This window comes from Maniola hyperantus, chromosome 27 (genome assembly GCF_902806685.2).
Source record: "Maniola hyperantus chromosome 27, iAphHyp1.2, whole genome shotgun sequence".
In the NCBI taxonomy this organism is placed as follows: Eukaryota; Metazoa; Arthropoda; class Insecta; order Lepidoptera; family Nymphalidae; genus Maniola; species Maniola hyperantus.
In genome coordinates, this window is record NC_048562.1 from 5,447,445 (window position 1) to 5,465,519 (window position 18,075).

At 37.9% G+C, this 18,075-nt stretch overlaps 1 protein-coding gene across 2 annotated transcripts; it reads right to left on the minus strand.

Moving 5' to 3' along the window:
• Positions 1–5,574: 5,574 nt before the first annotated feature.
• Positions 5,575–17,948, minus strand: LOC117994748 (uncharacterized). Of its 2 annotated transcripts, none has more exons than XM_069508078.1 (8): positions 17,854–17,948; positions 15,724–15,846; positions 14,945–15,096; positions 14,108–14,211; positions 13,108–13,259; positions 11,414–11,488; positions 10,590–10,705; positions 5,575–9,730 (listed from the first exon to the last, which is right to left on the minus strand). In XM_069508078.1, exons 3-8 carry the CDS (start codon positions 15,062–15,064, stop codon positions 8,669–8,671), a joined length of 1,629 nt encoding a protein of 542 aa, XP_069364179.1. In that variant the 5' UTR covers positions 15,065–15,096; positions 15,724–15,846; positions 17,854–17,948; the 3' UTR covers positions 5,575–8,668. The 2 variants fall into 2 exon arrangements, with proteins under 2 accessions (XP_069364179.1, XP_034838593.1); XM_034982702.2 differs by having other exon boundaries at positions 15,724–15,865; positions 17,854–17,942.
• Between the last annotated feature and the right edge of the window lie 127 nt (positions 17,949–18,075).

Genomic DNA, 18,075 nt, shown 5'->3' on the forward strand with positions numbered 1-18,075 from the left:
TGTGGATTGGCAGACTTCACACACCGCCGAGAACATTATGGAGAACTCTTGTTTGTTCGTTATCTATGCATTCGCGCATCGTCGATTGAAACCTGGTATACCCGGTAGGAAATATTTTACATCGACCTTTAGAAAGAGATAGCGGTTTCGTAGAGTTGTCTCTCTAGTTTGAGACCGACAAAACGTAACATAGGTATGAGTGACAGAGACAACGCTCTACAAAGCCGAAATCTCATTCTAAAGGTCGATATTTCTTGCTGGCTACTGTACAGTTGTTATCGACACTTGCGTGATGTGTCCGACATAGTATCGCCGGGCGCTGTGGCAGCGCATGACGGGTTTACAGTGCGACAAGGCTCTTTTGGCACTTTATTGACATTGACAGGGGGGCGCTGGCAACGTTCGTTCCGATTTTCGCCACGCGCCAAAAGAGCCTTGTCGCACTTTGAGCTAGTAAAAAGGAAAATAAAACTCTTTCAGAAATTAAATTTCATTTTATTTTAAAATTACATAATTTTCCATTAAATCATACCGTTATTAATTATAATAATAGTAAGTATAAAAGAATTAACTACTTTATTCCTATTTCTTGTTAAATATTAACAAAACCTACCGACTCACCGTCGGCGAAACCAAATCCAAAAAAATTTCTTGTCTTGAAATTTACAAAATCTACCATCTTTATTTTTATTTAATTTATTAAAAGTACTCAGTATATTATATTACATTGAATTAATTGGCGAAGGCTCCAGTCTTAGCCAACGTCTTAGGGTGAGATCTATAGAGCGCACTCTGACTTAGCTTAGACTTAAGACGAGACAGAGCTATATGTCTCACATAAATCTGTCTCGTTTTAACGCAATCCTAAGTCTGAGCAAAGTCAAAGTGCGCTCTATAGATGTCACCCTGAGACCCCGTTCACACGGCATTGACATTACGTTTTTTCCAGGATAAATCTTACCAAATACGTAGCTGCGTATACACTGAGACTGAGGCTGAGATCTATAGAGCGAACGTTGACTTTGCTGTGCCTTAAGTTTCAGTTAAAACGAGACAGATTTATGTCGGTGTCTCGTTTTAACAACGTCTTAGTTTAATAAGCACAGTCCAAGTGCGCTCTATAGATTCCAGCCTGAGATCTGTAGAGCGTGCTTTGACTTTGCTCAGACTTGAGCTTCAGTTAAAACGAGACAGATTTATGCCTGCGACATAACGCTGTCTCGTTTTAACAATGTCTTAACTCTGAGCCAAAGTGTGCTCTATAGATCTCAGGCTGAGTAAAGAATCGTTCACACGGTTACTACTGTGTATAGTCCGTAGAAAATGACATATCACGCGCCATATTAACTATATGGGTCAAAACTAAACTACCATGTCAATGTTGGTTGGTTCACATGGTTCACCTTTAAAATAAGGACTAAAATCGTACTTTTGACATGAAATTTGACACAAAGTTGAAATGTCAAATTGAGGACTCATTTTTTTACGCATTATACGTTTTTTGCACTACAAACATGTTAAATGGTTCTATACTCAAACTATAGCGCCACTATACGCAGTGGATAACATTAAATTCTGCAAAAAAAAAAAACGCGCGGTGTTAATGCCGTGTGAACGGGGTTTAACACCAAAGTCTTAAACATTCTAGACATAACCTATTATGCATTGTTACAATTTTTTGTGTACACCAAAAAACAAACTTCAATTTGTTTTTGTTTCGCTCTAATTCTAAAACAAGAGAGAGACAAAATATGTCTGAAATTTTTACAAGTTTTCTTGATAACTTGTTTGCTAGCGTAAACTTGGGCTTAGACTTTACCTCCGCCATATCGTTAAAGACTCCAGTTCACAATAGCCCAATGCATTCGGCGAATATCCGACAAGGTAGGTTGTTGATGATGTTAATGATGTTAACGAATTTCATAAAAGACAAAAGTACTTTAATGTTTGTATGAAAACCCACTTTAAAGCGAGTAAAACCATACGACAATGCATTATCAACCGACAGACGTCCACAGCTGGACATAGGTCACTTGTAGGGACTTGTACAAACCACGGTCTTGTACCGCCGCCATCCTGCGGCTCCCTGAGACTCTCACCTGGTGGTAAGTGACGATGCAGTCTAAGATGGAAGCGGGCTAACCTGGAAGGGGTATGGCAGTTTTTAATAATCCCATGCCCCTTTGGTTTCTACACGGCATCGTACCGGAACGCTAAATCGCTTGGCGGCACGGCTTTGCCGATAGGGTGGTAACTAGCCAAGAAATTTAGAAATTATAAAATTCCAAATCCCTGCCAGGAATCGAACCCGGGACTCTCACTAATAAGACCACAGCGCTTACCACTGCGCCAGGGAGGACTCTAACAAGACAAGAGTGTGGCGCGTGGATGTCCCTACAAGAGACCTATGTCCAACAGCAGACGACTATCGGTTGACCGCGACGGTACGATCGCCAAACGCATTGGCAAAATGGCCAAATGCTTTGGCCCAATGTGTACTAGGCTCTTCACGCGAACAGTATTCTAAAGGCGTCTTCATAATAATATTAACTTAATTAACCTAGAACTTAAATAAAACAGTAACTAGTATTTACATTATTAATTTATCCGAGCAATTTAAAGCCCTCTTCACACTACTTACTACTTTGAGTGTTGTATTTTAATTTAATTTCAGTGAATTGAATGTGACTGACAAAGAGTGTTAATGACAAAGAGTGCTAATGACAAAGAGTGCTAATGACAAAGAGTGTGACAGAAAATGAGTGACAGAGAAAATATTCGCAGGTATAGTACATGACATGTCGAGATTGGGGTATGAGGCAGGGGGACGCCCCGCACACCCGCACACATTCCGCACCAGGTTAGCGCAAGGATTGTGCGGATGTGCGGGGCGTCCCCACTGAGATTGCCATCTCGACCTGTCGCGTAGGTACTATAAATGCTACGGTACTTTGACAAATGAGTGTGCCAGAAAATTGAGAGACGAAAAATACGAGGAGACGCGGCAGAAAATAATGTACATCGACCTTTAGGCTGTCTATGCACTGAAGCGGAGCGGAGAAGTTTATAGTTGACCAATCAGAGTTGTCATATGACAGAATAAAATTATAACGTCATTCATCGCCAATGTGATTGGTCTGCTCAACACAGCTCCGCTCCGCTCCGCTTCAGTGGACAGGCGCCCTTAGAAAGAATAGCGAATTTGCAGAGCACTGTCTCTGTCGTTGAGACCGACAAAACGTCGCAAAGGTATGAATGACCGAGACAACGCTCTACACAGCCGAAATCTCACTCTAAAGGTCGATGTACATTATTTTCTACCGCGTAATGTACATTACAAGTTGCGTGGGCCATAAAGTGTCAGTTGCAAAGAATGAGTGTGATTAACAAAATGAGTGCCACTCATAAATTATTATGAGTGAGAAATACAAAACATGAGTGCATCTGCAAAGTGTCAAAGTTTTACGGTATGAGTGTAAAAGAGGGCTATTTTAAAATCTAATTAAGTCTAAATAATAATTTAAATCTAGGAATTTCTCTAAGCTAAGACCTTATTTCAAAATAACTAACTAACATGAAATATGAAATTGTGCATAATTTCAATACAGGTACATGATGTTTTTATTATTAAATTCTCAATCAGTCGTTATTTTATTATGTTTTAAGATCTCCTTAAGATTATAAGGACTTGTTATAAGACATGCGTGTGCCCGCGACTTCGTCTGCGTGGACTACACAAAAACACCTGTTTTACCCATTTAGGGATTGAATTTTCAAAAATATTTTCTTAACGGATGTCTACCTCATAATAGCTATCTGCATGCCTTTCAGCCTGATCCGTCCAGTACAGTAGTTGCCAGCTGTGCGTTGATAGTCAGTCAGTCAGGTAAAATAGGGGTTTGAAATTTGTGTAGTTCCACGCGGACGAAGTCTCAAGCCTAAGCTAGTCGTTTAATGTGCGTTAGCGCAAATAGATCGCGCCTACCCTCAATCTGTGTTTATCGGTCCTTATAATATAAGGGTTTCTTAAGCGTATTGCATTGAAAACGGGGTAATATGGAAAATATAAGGGTACAGGTTCCGCAAATTGCTATTGCGCTGGATCCATCTCTCAGTAACATCGAAATGACGTCATTTTGACGTCAGCCGAAATAAAAATATAGCATCAGCTCAAAACTTCAGTCTAGTGCTAACGTCACTAAAATGGCGGCCACGCGCATTTTTAGCAATGTGCGGGACTTATATGTCAGTAATTAATATGCATTGCATACCTATGTATCTTTTTCATATAAGATATATAGTCCGCGACAGGGTGAGGTGGCAATCGGGTAGCTCAACAGTTGAGGAGCGAACTGAATTCAGAAAGGTCGGCGGTTCAAACCCCACTCGTCGTACTATTGTCATTCCTAGGTCAACGGGAAGTACTCTATAGATTTCTTGACGGACAGACAGACAGACAACAAAGTGATTCGTTTTTAGGGTTCCGTACCTCAAAAGGAAAAACGGAACTCTTATAGGATCACTTAGTTGTCTGTCTGTCTGTCTGTCCGTCTGTCTGTCAAGAAACCTACAGGGTACTTCCCGTTGACCTAGAATCATGAAATTTGGCAGGTAGGTAGATCTTATAGCGGACATTTGGGGAAAAATCTGAAAACCGTGAATTTAGGGTTAGATCACACAAAAAAAATTAAATTGTGGTCATGAACTAATAATTAGTATTTTCAACTTTCGAAGTGAGTGACTATATCAAGTGGGGTATCATATGAAAGGTCTTCACCTGTACATTCTAAAACAGATTTTTATTAAAAAAATATATATATATTTTTATGCATCATAGTTTTAGAATTGTCGTGCAAAATGTCGAAAAAATACGACTGTAGTACGGAACCCTCATTGCGCGAGCCTGACTTGCACTTGGCCGGTTTTTCCTTTTGTGGTATTGAACCGTAATAAAAATAAGAAACTTCTTATATGAAAAAGATACTATTTTCCACATAGCGTTAATGTCAACTATTTCATCCTGAAATATAATTATACCTATTGATACTCTAAATGTGGCAATGACCTAATATTATGAAATCTTTAATATTATATCCATCTAAATTAAAAACTAACCATATTTAGAGCCGATTTTTCAACCACCAAAATTATCACGGCATCAATAATGTGATTGGTCTGCTCAACACATCTCCGCTCCGTCCCAGTGGACAGGCACCCTAAATGAAGAGTTTTGAATTTTCGACAGTTTATTAAATGTAAACTGTCAAAATAAATCCGTCAGTCAGTTTATTTGACGATCGAAAAATCGGCTCCTAAACTCTTAGTTTAATAATATTACATCAATATTTCTATATATACAAATTAATTTACTATGCACCGTTGTTCTAAACTAACATTTTACCGCATTTTGACAAAAGTTTTTTTTCAAAGTAAGTTTTCTTATAAGTCTCAAGATGAGATCTATAGAGCGCACTCTGACTTTGCTTAGACTTAAGACAGAGTTAAAACGAGACAGAGCTATATCTCTCACATAAATCTGTCTCGTTTTAGCTCAATCTTAAGTCTATAAGATATGCTCGACCGTAGCAGGAGCTACTCATTTGCAATATAACTTGCAAAAGCCAGCTCTGGCAAGTTAATTTCAGAGCCTCAATAGCTCAACCGGTATAGGAGTGGACTGAAAACCGAAAGGTCGACGGTTCAAACCCCGCCCGTTGCACTATTGTCGTACCTACTCCTAGCACAAGCTTGACGCTTAGTTGGAGAGGAAAGGGGAATATATCATTAGTCATTTAACATGGCTAATATTCTTTTTAAAAAGAAAAAAATAATAATTGCAGGGTAAACTCACAGCAAATCAATTTCTGCAAGTTTTTCTATTAGAATGTAGCTTCCGCAATTTCTTGTAGAATAAATTACTTTTGTCAGTTTTATATTTAACTAGCGACCCGCCCCGGCTTCGCATGGGTGCAACGTAGATAGGTACCTACTAATGTAGTGTCAGCTGCGCGATTGCGGGAGAATGACAGCTACAATGTCACGATCGCAATCATCTCAGTACCCGTAGTACAAGATTTTACGTCTCACCAAACCAAACCAAATTCGAGAGTCGAAATACTTCCGCGTTACAGTAAACTGGATCTTAAATATCTTGTTTTAAAGCTCAAGTTTGTCTACACTTCTACAGCCAGCGCTCCAAGCGGAAACATTGCGAAATTTAAATCAGTGGCATTGATACTGATTTCTACCTACTCGTGTGGTGTCAGTGAGGAAGTACTATTATATTATTCTGTAGTGAGATTATACCGAGAGGCACCGCCCGCCGCCGCCTCTGTCTCGTTTTGTTGCGCGTTAGTTTTTTTAGTCTTACAATGGCATCGATTCCAAGCACAACCTAATTTTAGAGTATTCCCACCCTCTTCTTACTATTGTAATATGAAAAGGACAGAAGCAGTTTGACATTTCTAAATTTAATTTTTAGATGGTAAAACCCGTGATTTTAGCACGCACTTGCGAACCTACTGTTTAAATTTGTATTGTGCACTAAAATTTAGAGTCTTTAAATGTGAAAGTCATGTTCCGTTCCTTTTTTAGCATTAGTGAAAAGAAAAGGATGCAGATACTCTAAATTTAGTTTAGAGAGAGACTAGAGAATCGGGGCCAATGGCACCGATTCTAAGCACAACCTAATTTTAGCGTATTCGCACCCTCTTCTTACTATTGTAATATGAAAAGGACAGAAGCAGTTTGACATTTCTAAATTTAATTTTTAGATGGTAAAACCCGTGATTTTAGAACCTACTGTTTAAATTTGTATTGTGCACTAAAATTTAGAGTCTTTAAATGTGAAAGTCATGTTCCGTTCCTTTTTTAGCATTAGTAAAAAGAAAAGGATGCAGATACCGGGAAAGGATGAAATCGGGGCCATTGTGGCTAATTCCATTGTACACAACCTCTAAACTAAACTAAAATGACACGTCTAAATCTATTGCTATCCCTTTCATAATGTTGCTTGCGGAAAAGGAAAGCACTAGATTTAGACCTTTTAATTTAATTTAGTTTAGAGATTGTGTACTAGAGAATCGGCCCCAATATTTCATATTATTTTAATTTTGTGATATCTCGTAAGATATTATTCTAAATTAAATGATGTAAAGGGCAATTTTGGTCTAAATTGAATATGACAGATGATCAACTATTTTATTTTGATAATAATTAATGGCTTGCATTAAGGAACAAATTTTAAGATATAATAAAAAAAAACTTGTGGCCGTCTAGACACTTCCTATTTTTTTTAATAAATAGGGATTCTACAAATTTAATTTTCAGTCCTTGTTTTTTTTTTCTTAATTTTAAGTAGATGTCTAAAGATGTTTTATTTACTATTTTCACTATTCTAATTTTTTACACGCTAATTTATTTATTATTATAACTTACCTATATCGTATCGTATTTATCTTTATACAATTCATTTTTATTTTCGTTTCCGTCAAAAAAATAATGTGTATCAAAAATTTTCTCAAACTACGGTGAGATCTATAGAGCGTACTCTGACTTAGCTAAGACTCAAGACAGAGTTAAAACGAGTCAGAGCTATATCTCTCACATAAATCTGTCTCGTTTGAACTCAATCTTAAGTCTGAGCAAAGTCAAAGTGCGCTCTATAAATCTCAGCCTTAATGCCGCACTCAGAGTCGCTTAATCGTTACTTAAGGCATTAATTAGTATGGATAAGGAATGCCTTAAGTAACGATTAACGATTAAGCGACTCTGAGTGCGGCTGTAAGAGTGAGATCGTTTTCTGCTAACGGATGAATACTGAAACGTCGATTTAACTTTAAGGGCATCTTAAATTTTGAGAGAATTTGTTTTGTGATGTTTTCTATTATCAAAAACATATGTATTAACAAAAAACCGGCCAAGTCAGGCTCGCGCACCGAGGGTTCCGTACTATAGTCGTATTTTTTCGACATTTTGCACGATAATTCAAAAACGTTATTTATGCGTATAAATAAATGATAATCTGTTTTAGAATGTACAAGTAAAGCCCTTTCATGTGATACCCTTCTGGTATAGTATCCTTTTTTTTGAAAATTGCAAATACTAATTACTATATTGATGTACTAAAAATTCACGGTTTTCGGATTTATTCTACTTGGACTTGTTCTATAAGACCTACCTACCAAATTTCATGATTCTAGGTCAACAGAAAGTACCCTATAGGTTTTCTTGATGGACAGACATACAACAGTGATCTTATATGGGTTCTTTCTCGGAACCCTAAAAAACCCTTGGAGATGCCGCTAATTTCTAATAGTTCAGTATTCATTAGATTTTATCTATATTTTGACTGCCAAATTCTGTAGTTTTTGACATTTACCAGCTTGCCATCCACTCTGCAAGATTTTTATCAACTATTGATATTTAATTGTCAACTACTGTTGACTATTCTGTCAAGTATTGACATCTAATTTGTCAACTATTGACACTTATTCTGTCAACTATTGACACCTAATTTGTCAACTATTGACATTTATTGTCAACTATTGACATTTATTCAGTCAACTATTGACATTTATTCTGTCAACTATTGACATCTATTCTGTCAACTGTTGACATTTATTTTGTCAACTATTGACATCTATTCGTACACACAAAGTCACTGTCACTAACTATTATAATCTTTATCACATCTGTCATCATGATCCCAATATTTGTGGTTCCGTGGGACGTCCATAACATGCCTCTTTGGAGGGGTTTTCGACCTCCCTTCCCCGCTGTTCCTCCGGTTCAACCTCCCTTGAGACGGCCTGGAGTCCCGTGAGCTTCTTGACACAGAGCGGAATTTCTCCTCTTTTTCCTCATCGTTAACATTGTCTTTAGATCGTTGTCGCGTCCAATTTTTCTTCTTATTCGAATCCTCTTTCGGAGTTAAATCGCTTTTCTCTTTCCTCCAGTTCTCTATAGGTTTCTTAATATTTGCAGTTTGTTGGATCTCGTTATTAACCCGTTCGGGTTGAGTTATATTCGGTTCCGTTGTCGCTGTGAACTGTGGAACGAACTCCGGGGCGTTATAATTCGGTTGGCTCTGGAAATTCTGTATATACGTCCCGTCGCCTTGTTGTAAGTAATTCGCGTAGTTCTCTTGGAAGTTATTGAAGTTCGGTGGAGGGTAGTCTGGAACGACATAGCTTTGTAGGTTCGGGGGTAGAACGGTTGGATTGAAAACTGGTTCGGATTCCTCTTTCTTTTCATCGGACTGTCTCCATGAATTCAAATCGTATCGCTTTGTCAAGTTACTTTTAGTCCATGTATCAAACGTTTCTTGTGTCATTTGTTCTTGTCTTAGCAACCCAGCGCCTGCGCCTAATATAGGTCTCAACTTAGGTTTTGTATCGTCATCGTTACCTAAACTTATTTGGGATAGATTTTGACTAGCTTTATCTGTATCTGAGCTATTGTCTGAGCGATAATCTGTATCTTTTTTCTTCCACGACCCATATGTTACTTCGCTGAAGCTTTCATCGATGGTTAAGTCTAGATGGGCGGCGTAGAATTGTTGTAGCGTGTTGGGTAATGGCAGGAATTTGTTGAGGCAGAGGTCAGCTGAGAGGAGGAGCCATATAATGCTCACGGGTGGGGGGGTAAGGAGTCTTAGTCGTATTGATATGGATAGCTCGTCTAGGTCTTGGGCTAGCACTGATAGTAGTTCTCTGCCGTTTTGCATTAGCTGCGGATAAAAGAAATAAAAACGTTTTATTAAAGTGGAAACGGAAGTTGCAACTGCGCAAATAAGTAGTTAAGTTACGAGAGTTGCAACTGCGTAAATAACGAGTGCTGCAACTGCGGAGGTTGTGAGAGTTGTACGTTAGAAAGTTGCAATTGTGGATGTTACGAGAATTGCAGCTGCATACGTTACTATTGCAAATGCATACGATACGAGAGTAACAAATGCGTAAGTTACGGGATTTACAACTGCACACTGTACAGGTTGAACTTTTTTGAATTTGTTGAATTATCGATCAAAATAAAAAAGTACGTCATTATGATATGACGTCACATCCCAGTATTTCCTAGAATCTCGCATACTAAACATGCGTTTTGACGTTCGATAAAAAAGTTACTCATATGACTAGATGTCAACTACCGTATTATATAAGTCCCGCAAATTGCTGATGCGCGTGGCCGCCATTTCAGTGACTGAAGTTTCGAGCTGATGGTACATTTTTAACGAAATATACGTCAAATGACGTCATTTCGATGATAATGAGACATGGTTCCAGCGCAATAGCAATTTGCGGGACTTATTTTTTATTTTTATTTATTTTTATTTATTTTATATCTAATTAGAACGGCAGTGCCACTTACACTAACTAGATGATTAATAATAAATTTAAATACAAATAAAGGTACAAGGAAAAAGACATAAAATACAAAACGATAAAAGATCAAAGAATTTTGAATATGTACGCTGAGAACATTGAATGACATATTCATGTAATGCTCTCAGCGTACTTCAGTAACTCCCGAACCAGTATTATAGAGCCATCATTAAATGGGTCCCATTGAGCATTATACGCGTTTCTCACCTGTGTAGCTAAACTCCGATGTGCTCTGAGATCGTCACTGGCCAGTAAAGCCCGCATGTACTGTAACAGCGGATTGGCGAGTATGTGCACTTTGTTGCCGTTACACAAGCGGGCCTCTGAAAGTATCAAAATCTGTTTTAGAATGTAAAGGTGAAGACCTTTCATATGATACCCCACCAGTGGCGTGCACAGACCCGGAGCCCCGGGTATGCATGGGGAATGCATCGCAAAAAAAAAAAAAAAAAGGTACAGGTGAAGACCTTTCATATTATGATACCCCACTTGATATAGTTATCTTACTTCGAGAATTGAAAATACTAATTTTTAGGATTCCGTACCTCAAACGGAAAAACGGAACCCTTATAGGATCACTTTGTTGTCTGCCTGTCTGTCTGTCTGTCTGTCTGTCTGTCAAGAAACCTACAGGGTACTTCCCGTTGACCTAGAATCATGAAATTTGGCAGGTAGGTAGATCTTTTAGTTGATATTTGGGGAAAAAATCTGAGAACCGTGAATTTAGGGTTAGATCACAAAAAAAAAAATTAAATTGTGATCATGAACTAATAATTAGTATTTTCAACTTTCGAAGTGAGAACTATATCAAGTGGGATTTTTCCCCTCATGTCAGCTATAAGACCTACCTACCTGCCAAATTTCATGATTCTAGGTCAACGGGAAGTACCCTAAATGTTACTTGATAGACACGACAGACAGACAGACAAGGAAGTGATCCTACAAGGGTTTCCATGTTCCTTTTAGAGGTACAGAACCCTAAAAACATCAAATGAATTGGAAATAAAATAAAAATATTCATTTTCATTTACCTGCAAAATAATCTCCCATAAGATTCGCAGCATTTATCAAATATATCGGATTTGATCTCTCCAAAATGTCCAATTCTGTAACGAAAATAATGATATTTTATGATTGGGAACTAGAGAGGGTGGACATTTCATGATTGGGAACTGTGTTTATTTTATAATTGGGAACTAGAGGTGTTTATTTTATAATTGGGAAATAGAGGTATTTATTTTATAATTGGGAACTACAGAGGGGGGCTACTTTGTAATCGGGAACTAGAGATTGTGGTCATTTTATGATGGGGAACTAGTGGTGTTTATTTTATGGTTGGGAACTAGAGGGGTTTATTTTACCACTAGATGATGCCCGCGACTTCGTCCACGTGGATTTAGTTTTTTTTTTAAATCCCCGGGGAACTCCGGGATAAAAAGTAGCCTATGTCCTTCCCCGGGATGTAAGCTAACTCTGTACCAATTTTCATCAAAATCGGTTAAACTGTTGGACCGTGAAAGGCTAGCAGAAAACAGAAAGACAGACACACTTTCGCATTTATAATATTAGTATGGAAGTATGGATTAAGAACTAGAGGTGTTTACTTTATAATTGGGAACTAGAGTGGGTTGGCTACTTTGTAATCGGGAACTACAGATGGTGGTCATTGTATGATTGTAAAATTTAGTGATAATTTTGTAATTAGGTAATAGGCTACTTGACTCATATCTAATTTCGTCCAATAAATGATTATTTATTATAGTATTTTGCTTAAGACAACGAAATATATCAATAACAATTATTAAAAACGCAGGATGGATATATAAATCCAATTTAAAAAAATACAGTTTTTATTTTTATTTGAAACTCAGAAAACGCTGTCAGCCATGATGTGACGTCATTAAATATGTAAACAAACAAATGTCATCCCTATTGACTAACGTAGTATCCATATATATAAAATTTCAAGTCCTGACTAACTTATATATCAACGCTCAGCCTAAACATCTAAACATGAAATTTGGTGGGTGTGTTCTTTGTAGGTAAAGAGAAGGTATCCACTAGGAAAGGATTTTTTGAAATTCCACCCCTGAGTGGGTTAAATGGGGGTTTGAAATTTATGAAGTCCACGCGGGCGAAGTCACGAGCATAAGCTAGTTTTTATATATTTCTAAAAACTCATAGTAAACGTAAAAAATTATCGTTTTCTCTTTATAAATTGAATAAGTTATTAAGTAAGACTTACAACAAAGTGATCTTTGCAAAAATAAATTTGGGTTGAAGTCGTTAGTGATATAGGATCCCTTTAAGCAAGTCTTCGCGTGTTACGTATATTTATTTCACTGGGCACTCTAATCCACAACTTTCCTGTGGTCTTTATCGATGCGTTTTTACATTCTCGGATGATACAATAACGATAATTACTATATTTTTCATGTAAACTAGTATAGAAGTCATGTTTATTAAACTTTGGGAGGTTATGCTGTTGTTTACAAATGCATGACGTCAGAGCACAGATAATCTATCGGCCAAACATGGCCGACAGTGTTTTCACCTGTCTAAGAAAAATATATTTTTAAATTAAAGTTTTACGGTTTTTAAGGCGCAAAAAAATATAGTGTTAATTTTTTTGATCTAATAGGACAAATATTAACCATTTAAGACCTACTTAAAAAAAGTGTCAACTAGCCTATTAGGGGGGTGGTTATTAAAAGGTTATACTTACTAGTGAATGTCCCTTGCATAACGACATTGAGTAGGGCTGCTCTAAGCAACTGTTGTCTCTGTTGTCTTGTGAACGAGGCCCCAACGGCCGCCAGCTTGCGTGACGTCACCGAACTCTGTAGGGCTGCCGCTCGAAACGTCGCGAACGCTTGTCTGGAAGGAAAAACATTTTTTTTAGAGTTCCGTACCTCAAAAGAAACAACCGGCCAAGTGCGAGTCAGGCTCGCACACCGAGGGTTCCGTAGTACATTCGCATTTTTTCGACATTTTGCACGACAAATCAAAAATTATGATTCATAAAAATAAATAAAAATCTGTTTCAGAATCCACAGGTGAAGCCCTTTCATATAAAACCCCACTTGATATAGTTATCTCACTTTGATAATTGAAAACTAATTATTAGTTCATGACACAATTTTTTTTTGGGTGATATAACCACAAATTCACGTTTTTCAGATTTTTCCTCTAATGTCTGCTGTAAGACCTATCTACTACTACTGGCAGGTACTAATAATTAGTATTTTCAATTATCAAAGTAAGATAACTATATCAAGTGGGGTTTCATATGAAAGGGCTTCACCTGTGGATTCTATACTACTATACTAGATATAATACTAGATTCTAGGTCAACGGGAAGTACCCTGTAGGTTTCTTGACAGACAGACAGACAACAAAGTGACCCTATAAGGGTTCCATTTTTCCTCATAAGGTACGGAACCCTAAAAATTGAGCAGATAGAAATTGATTCGATGGTGATACAAAAATTTTGAAGAAAATACATTTGTTCATACTTGAATAGGCATTGAGGCTAATTCCGTTGTACACAATCTCCAAACTAAAATGACACGTCTGAATCTATCTAGCTATCCTTGTCATAATGTTGCTTGCGGAAAAGGATAGCACTAGATTTAGATGCTAATTTAGTTTAGTTTAGAGATCGTGTACAAGAGAATTGGCCACATTTTTTATTCAAGTAAACTTTCAAAAGTTTTTTAACTTACTGCAATCGAGCTTCATCTGGACACATGGTAGTGACTGTGGTTTCGAAATGTCGCAGTTTTCTGTTGAACTGTATACCGTCTTCACCAGGGGAGAACTGCTCCAACTGAAAAAAGAAAATAACTCTCTTTAGAACATGAAGACAAACTTCTTCAAAGAATAACCTGACTTGAAGAGAAATTAAAAACAGGCCAAGTGCGAGTCAGACTCGCGGAACGAGGGTTCTGTACTACAATCGTATTTTTTCGATATTTTGCACGACAATTCAAAAACTATGATGCATAAAAATAAATAAAAATCTATTTTAGAATGTACAGGTAAAGCCCTTTCATATGGTATAGTTAAGAGTCAAACTCGAATCGAACTAAATTCGAACTCAAATTGAACTTGAGTCAACTAGAACTGAACTCGAGTCAAACTATTCTAGTTTGACTTGAGTTCAATTCTAAATCTCTATCTCTATAATCTTCTAAATCAAATCGATTCAAACAAGAGTCAAATAGGAGTTGAACAAGAGTTCAATAAGAGTCGCTCGAGTGGAGGTCGAATGGAACTTGAGTCAAACTATAGTAGAACTCGAGTCAAACTAGAATTGAACTCAAGTCGAACAAGTATCAAACTCTATTCGAACAAGAGTCGATCTCCAGTTGAAGAAAAGTACGTGCAAATTACACATACATACCGATTGCCCAATACACACATAGAGGTTGCCCAATAGAGGATGTCCACAGATTTATCTTGATAGAAATGGAAAAGAAAGGCTAAGGAGGACCAAATATGGTGGTGCTCATTAGGGAAAATCTATGCCCAGCAGTGGACGCCCACTGATGATAACTCACCAGAACCAGTAGCGGTGCGAACTGTTCATCCACATGCAGGACTTCCAGCAAAGCTTCATCATCACATCTCTTCTCCACCGTCTCTTTCACAGGTTTGTCATCATTGACAGGTTCCTCCATGTCGGGCTTGATTGGCTCCACGTTTGACAGGTCTGGAAGTGATGGTTTAGTAATTTGTTATAGAATGACGTCATTACATATAGTTATTATACAATACGGTATTTTACACCAAGCGAGAAAAAAAACTGGCCAAGTGCGAGTCAGGCTCGCGCAACGAGGGTTCCATACTACAGTCGTATTTTTTCGACATTTTGCACTGTGAACACACAAAACTACATTATGATGCATAATAAAAATAAATAAAAATCTGTTTTAGAATGCGCAGGGGACGCCCTTTCATATGATATAGTTATCTTACTTTGAAAATTTAAAATACTAATTTTTAGTTCATGACCACAATTTTTTGTGTGTGATGTAACCACAAATTCATGGTTTTCTGTTTTTTCCCCTGCCTGCTATAAGACCTACCTACCTGCCAAATTTCATGATTCTAGGTCAGCGGCAAGAACCCTGTAGGTTTCTTGACAGACCGACACACAGACAGACAACAAAGTGACCCTATAAGGGTTCCGTTCCGTAGGGCTGAGCTCGGCGACTATCCTGGCTGGGGTCTTCTCCTCTAACTCTAAGTCGCCCGGCCGTGGCGCCCTCTGCGGTAACTGATGGCGCCCCGTGTACCACATATGTTCTATAGCTGAATAGATTGCATCAATATCTACCTGTAACTCTAGGGCTGTGCTCAGCGACTATCCGGGCTGGGGTCTTCTCGTCTAGCTCTAAGTCGCCCGGCCGTGGCGCCCTCTGCGGTAACTGATGGCGCCCTGTGTACCCGCGACCGCGTCCTGTGGACGACATATTTTCCTAGAATAGAAGTAGAGTATGTATCATGATAAAGCAAGTAAGTTTCTCTCTCTTTTCCCCCTCTGAGTCATTTTCGTCACTGTCACACCTTAACATCACTATAAATAATTTTAAATACATATCAAAAATTGTGGACCAGCAGGAATCGAACCGGCGTCTCCTGTGCCCAATGCTCTTACCACTGTAGGTGTCAAGATATGTGGTAGCGCTGACGATAGCATTTTGATATATTGGCTTGTCATAAGACTTAGAGCGAGCCACAGTTGCTTCCCTACCGCCGCATATACTGTACCTATCTAGCTTATGTATCTGCCATCTTATATTTGTGTTCGTAACCCTTTGTAAAGAATTTATTAAAACAGTAACTTATTGGTGAACTTTTGTGTCATTTTACCTGATAGACTGACAGGAACACGGCGCTATGAATTGATAAGAGAACATCATATAAATCACCCATAAACAGGTGACGAAATATGATAAAACCACTAAGCTATGGCTCGCCTGCTGCCAGTGCCAAAATTTGTGATATGTATGTTCACTCAGTACTGAAGCGACTGTTTATGCCATCTATCAGGAAATTAGAAATCGCAATAGGGTCAGACTCCTCAGAAAAGACAGAAAGTCATTTGGGGGAATAAATGTAATATTTTATAATAAAATTCCATGAGCATTCTGAACCAGTGGTAGATTCGTCTGACAATTCTAAAGCACCTCTATTTCTGTTGAAGATTAATTATTAATCTAAATATATAAAAGGAAAAGGTGACTGACTGACTGACTGATGTACCAACGCACAGCGCAAACTACTGGACAGATCGGGCTGAAATTTGGCATGCAGGTAGCTATTATGATGTTAGGCATCCGCTAAGAAAGGATTTTAGAAATTTCAACCCCTAACGGGGTAAAACAGGGTTTCAAATTGGCATAGTCCACGTGGACGAAGTCGCGAGCATAAGCTAGCTAGCACTTGGCTGCAGTCAGACCTGCTGGCAAATGATGATGCAGCCTAAGTTGGAGTGTGCTTGCCTAGAAGATGCTATCGCGAGCATAGGCTAGTCTAAATATAAAAAAAGGAAAAGGTGACTGACTGACTGAATGATCTATCAACGCATAGCTCAACTACTGGACAGATCGTGCTGAAATTTGGCATGTATATAGCTATTATGACGTAGACGTCCGCTAAGAAAGGATTTTAGAAATTTCGACCCCTAACGGGGTAAAACAGCGGTTTCAAATTTGCGTAGTCCACGCGGATGAAGTCGCGAGCATAAGCTAGCTAGCACTTGGCTGCAATCAGACCTGCTGGCAAATGATGATGCAGCCCAAGTTGGAGTGTGCTTGCCTAGAAGATGCTTTTGCCAATTCACCTGTTTAATTCTTCTGGGACAAAGGTACACTATGTAAGAGGTTATAGAAATAAAGTTTTAGAGGTATTAAATAGGCAGAGACGCGGCATGTGCTAATAAGTTAAATTAAATAAGGAAATTATTGAATTAACACATCTTCGCCGTAAAACTAAAATATCGCATGAAACAATGTTTACCCAATTTACCAAGATAAGTCCTGTTTACAGAGAAACCTTACAGTAACCTTTAGTATATTTACACAACGTGATGAGTAAATAACGGTATTATTCACTTACAACACAGGTTTCATTACTTACACCAAGATATGGAATAAAACTGACATACTATTGTCACTATCTTTCTTTATTACAATTTCGAGACTAAATTCAAACCATTGACGTAAAGATATAAATAAAAATGTACATTTTAAACCACTTCATGTTTAATTTATAGAGCCCTCAATATATCTCAGAGATTTCTAGCACTTTTTAAGATTCATCTCTGACCGGTGTACCTTTGATGACGATTTGACTGGAGGTTTTTGAATTTTCTTTATCGATTAACCAACGCCATGGTGTTTGGTTATCGACGCAAACTGTATACAATCACTTAACTAGATTACATTTGAAAGTTTTTACTTACCAAATGGTAAAATTTATTAGCAGTTTTTGTTACTTATTTATTTTATCTACTTTTGTTTCACGTAGCGGTTGTCATGCATTTCATTTCCATAATGGCGACGCTAGTGATTTGATTTGACATTTCCATCACAGATAAGATTTTCAAATTTGAACCGATTTGAATACCGATTATTTTTGTATAATTAACGGTAAAAAGTATAATGTTACATTAAACATGTTAGAG

Excerpts from the sequence above, each read along its gene's own strand:
- LOC117994748 (XM_034982702.2), bottom strand. The coding sequence starts at position 15,859 with ATGTCGTCCACAGGACGCGGTCGCGGGTACACAGGGCGCCATCAGTTA. Across the intron at positions 13,260-14,107 it reads CCAGATGAAGCTCGATTGCA|ACAAGCGTTCGCGACGTTTC; the intron begins GTAAGTTAAAAA and ends TTTTCCTTCCAG. Across the intron at positions 9,731-10,589 it reads ATCGGAGTTTAGCTACACAG|CTAATGCAAAACGGCAGAGA; the intron begins GTGAGAAACGCG and ends TTTTATCCGCAG.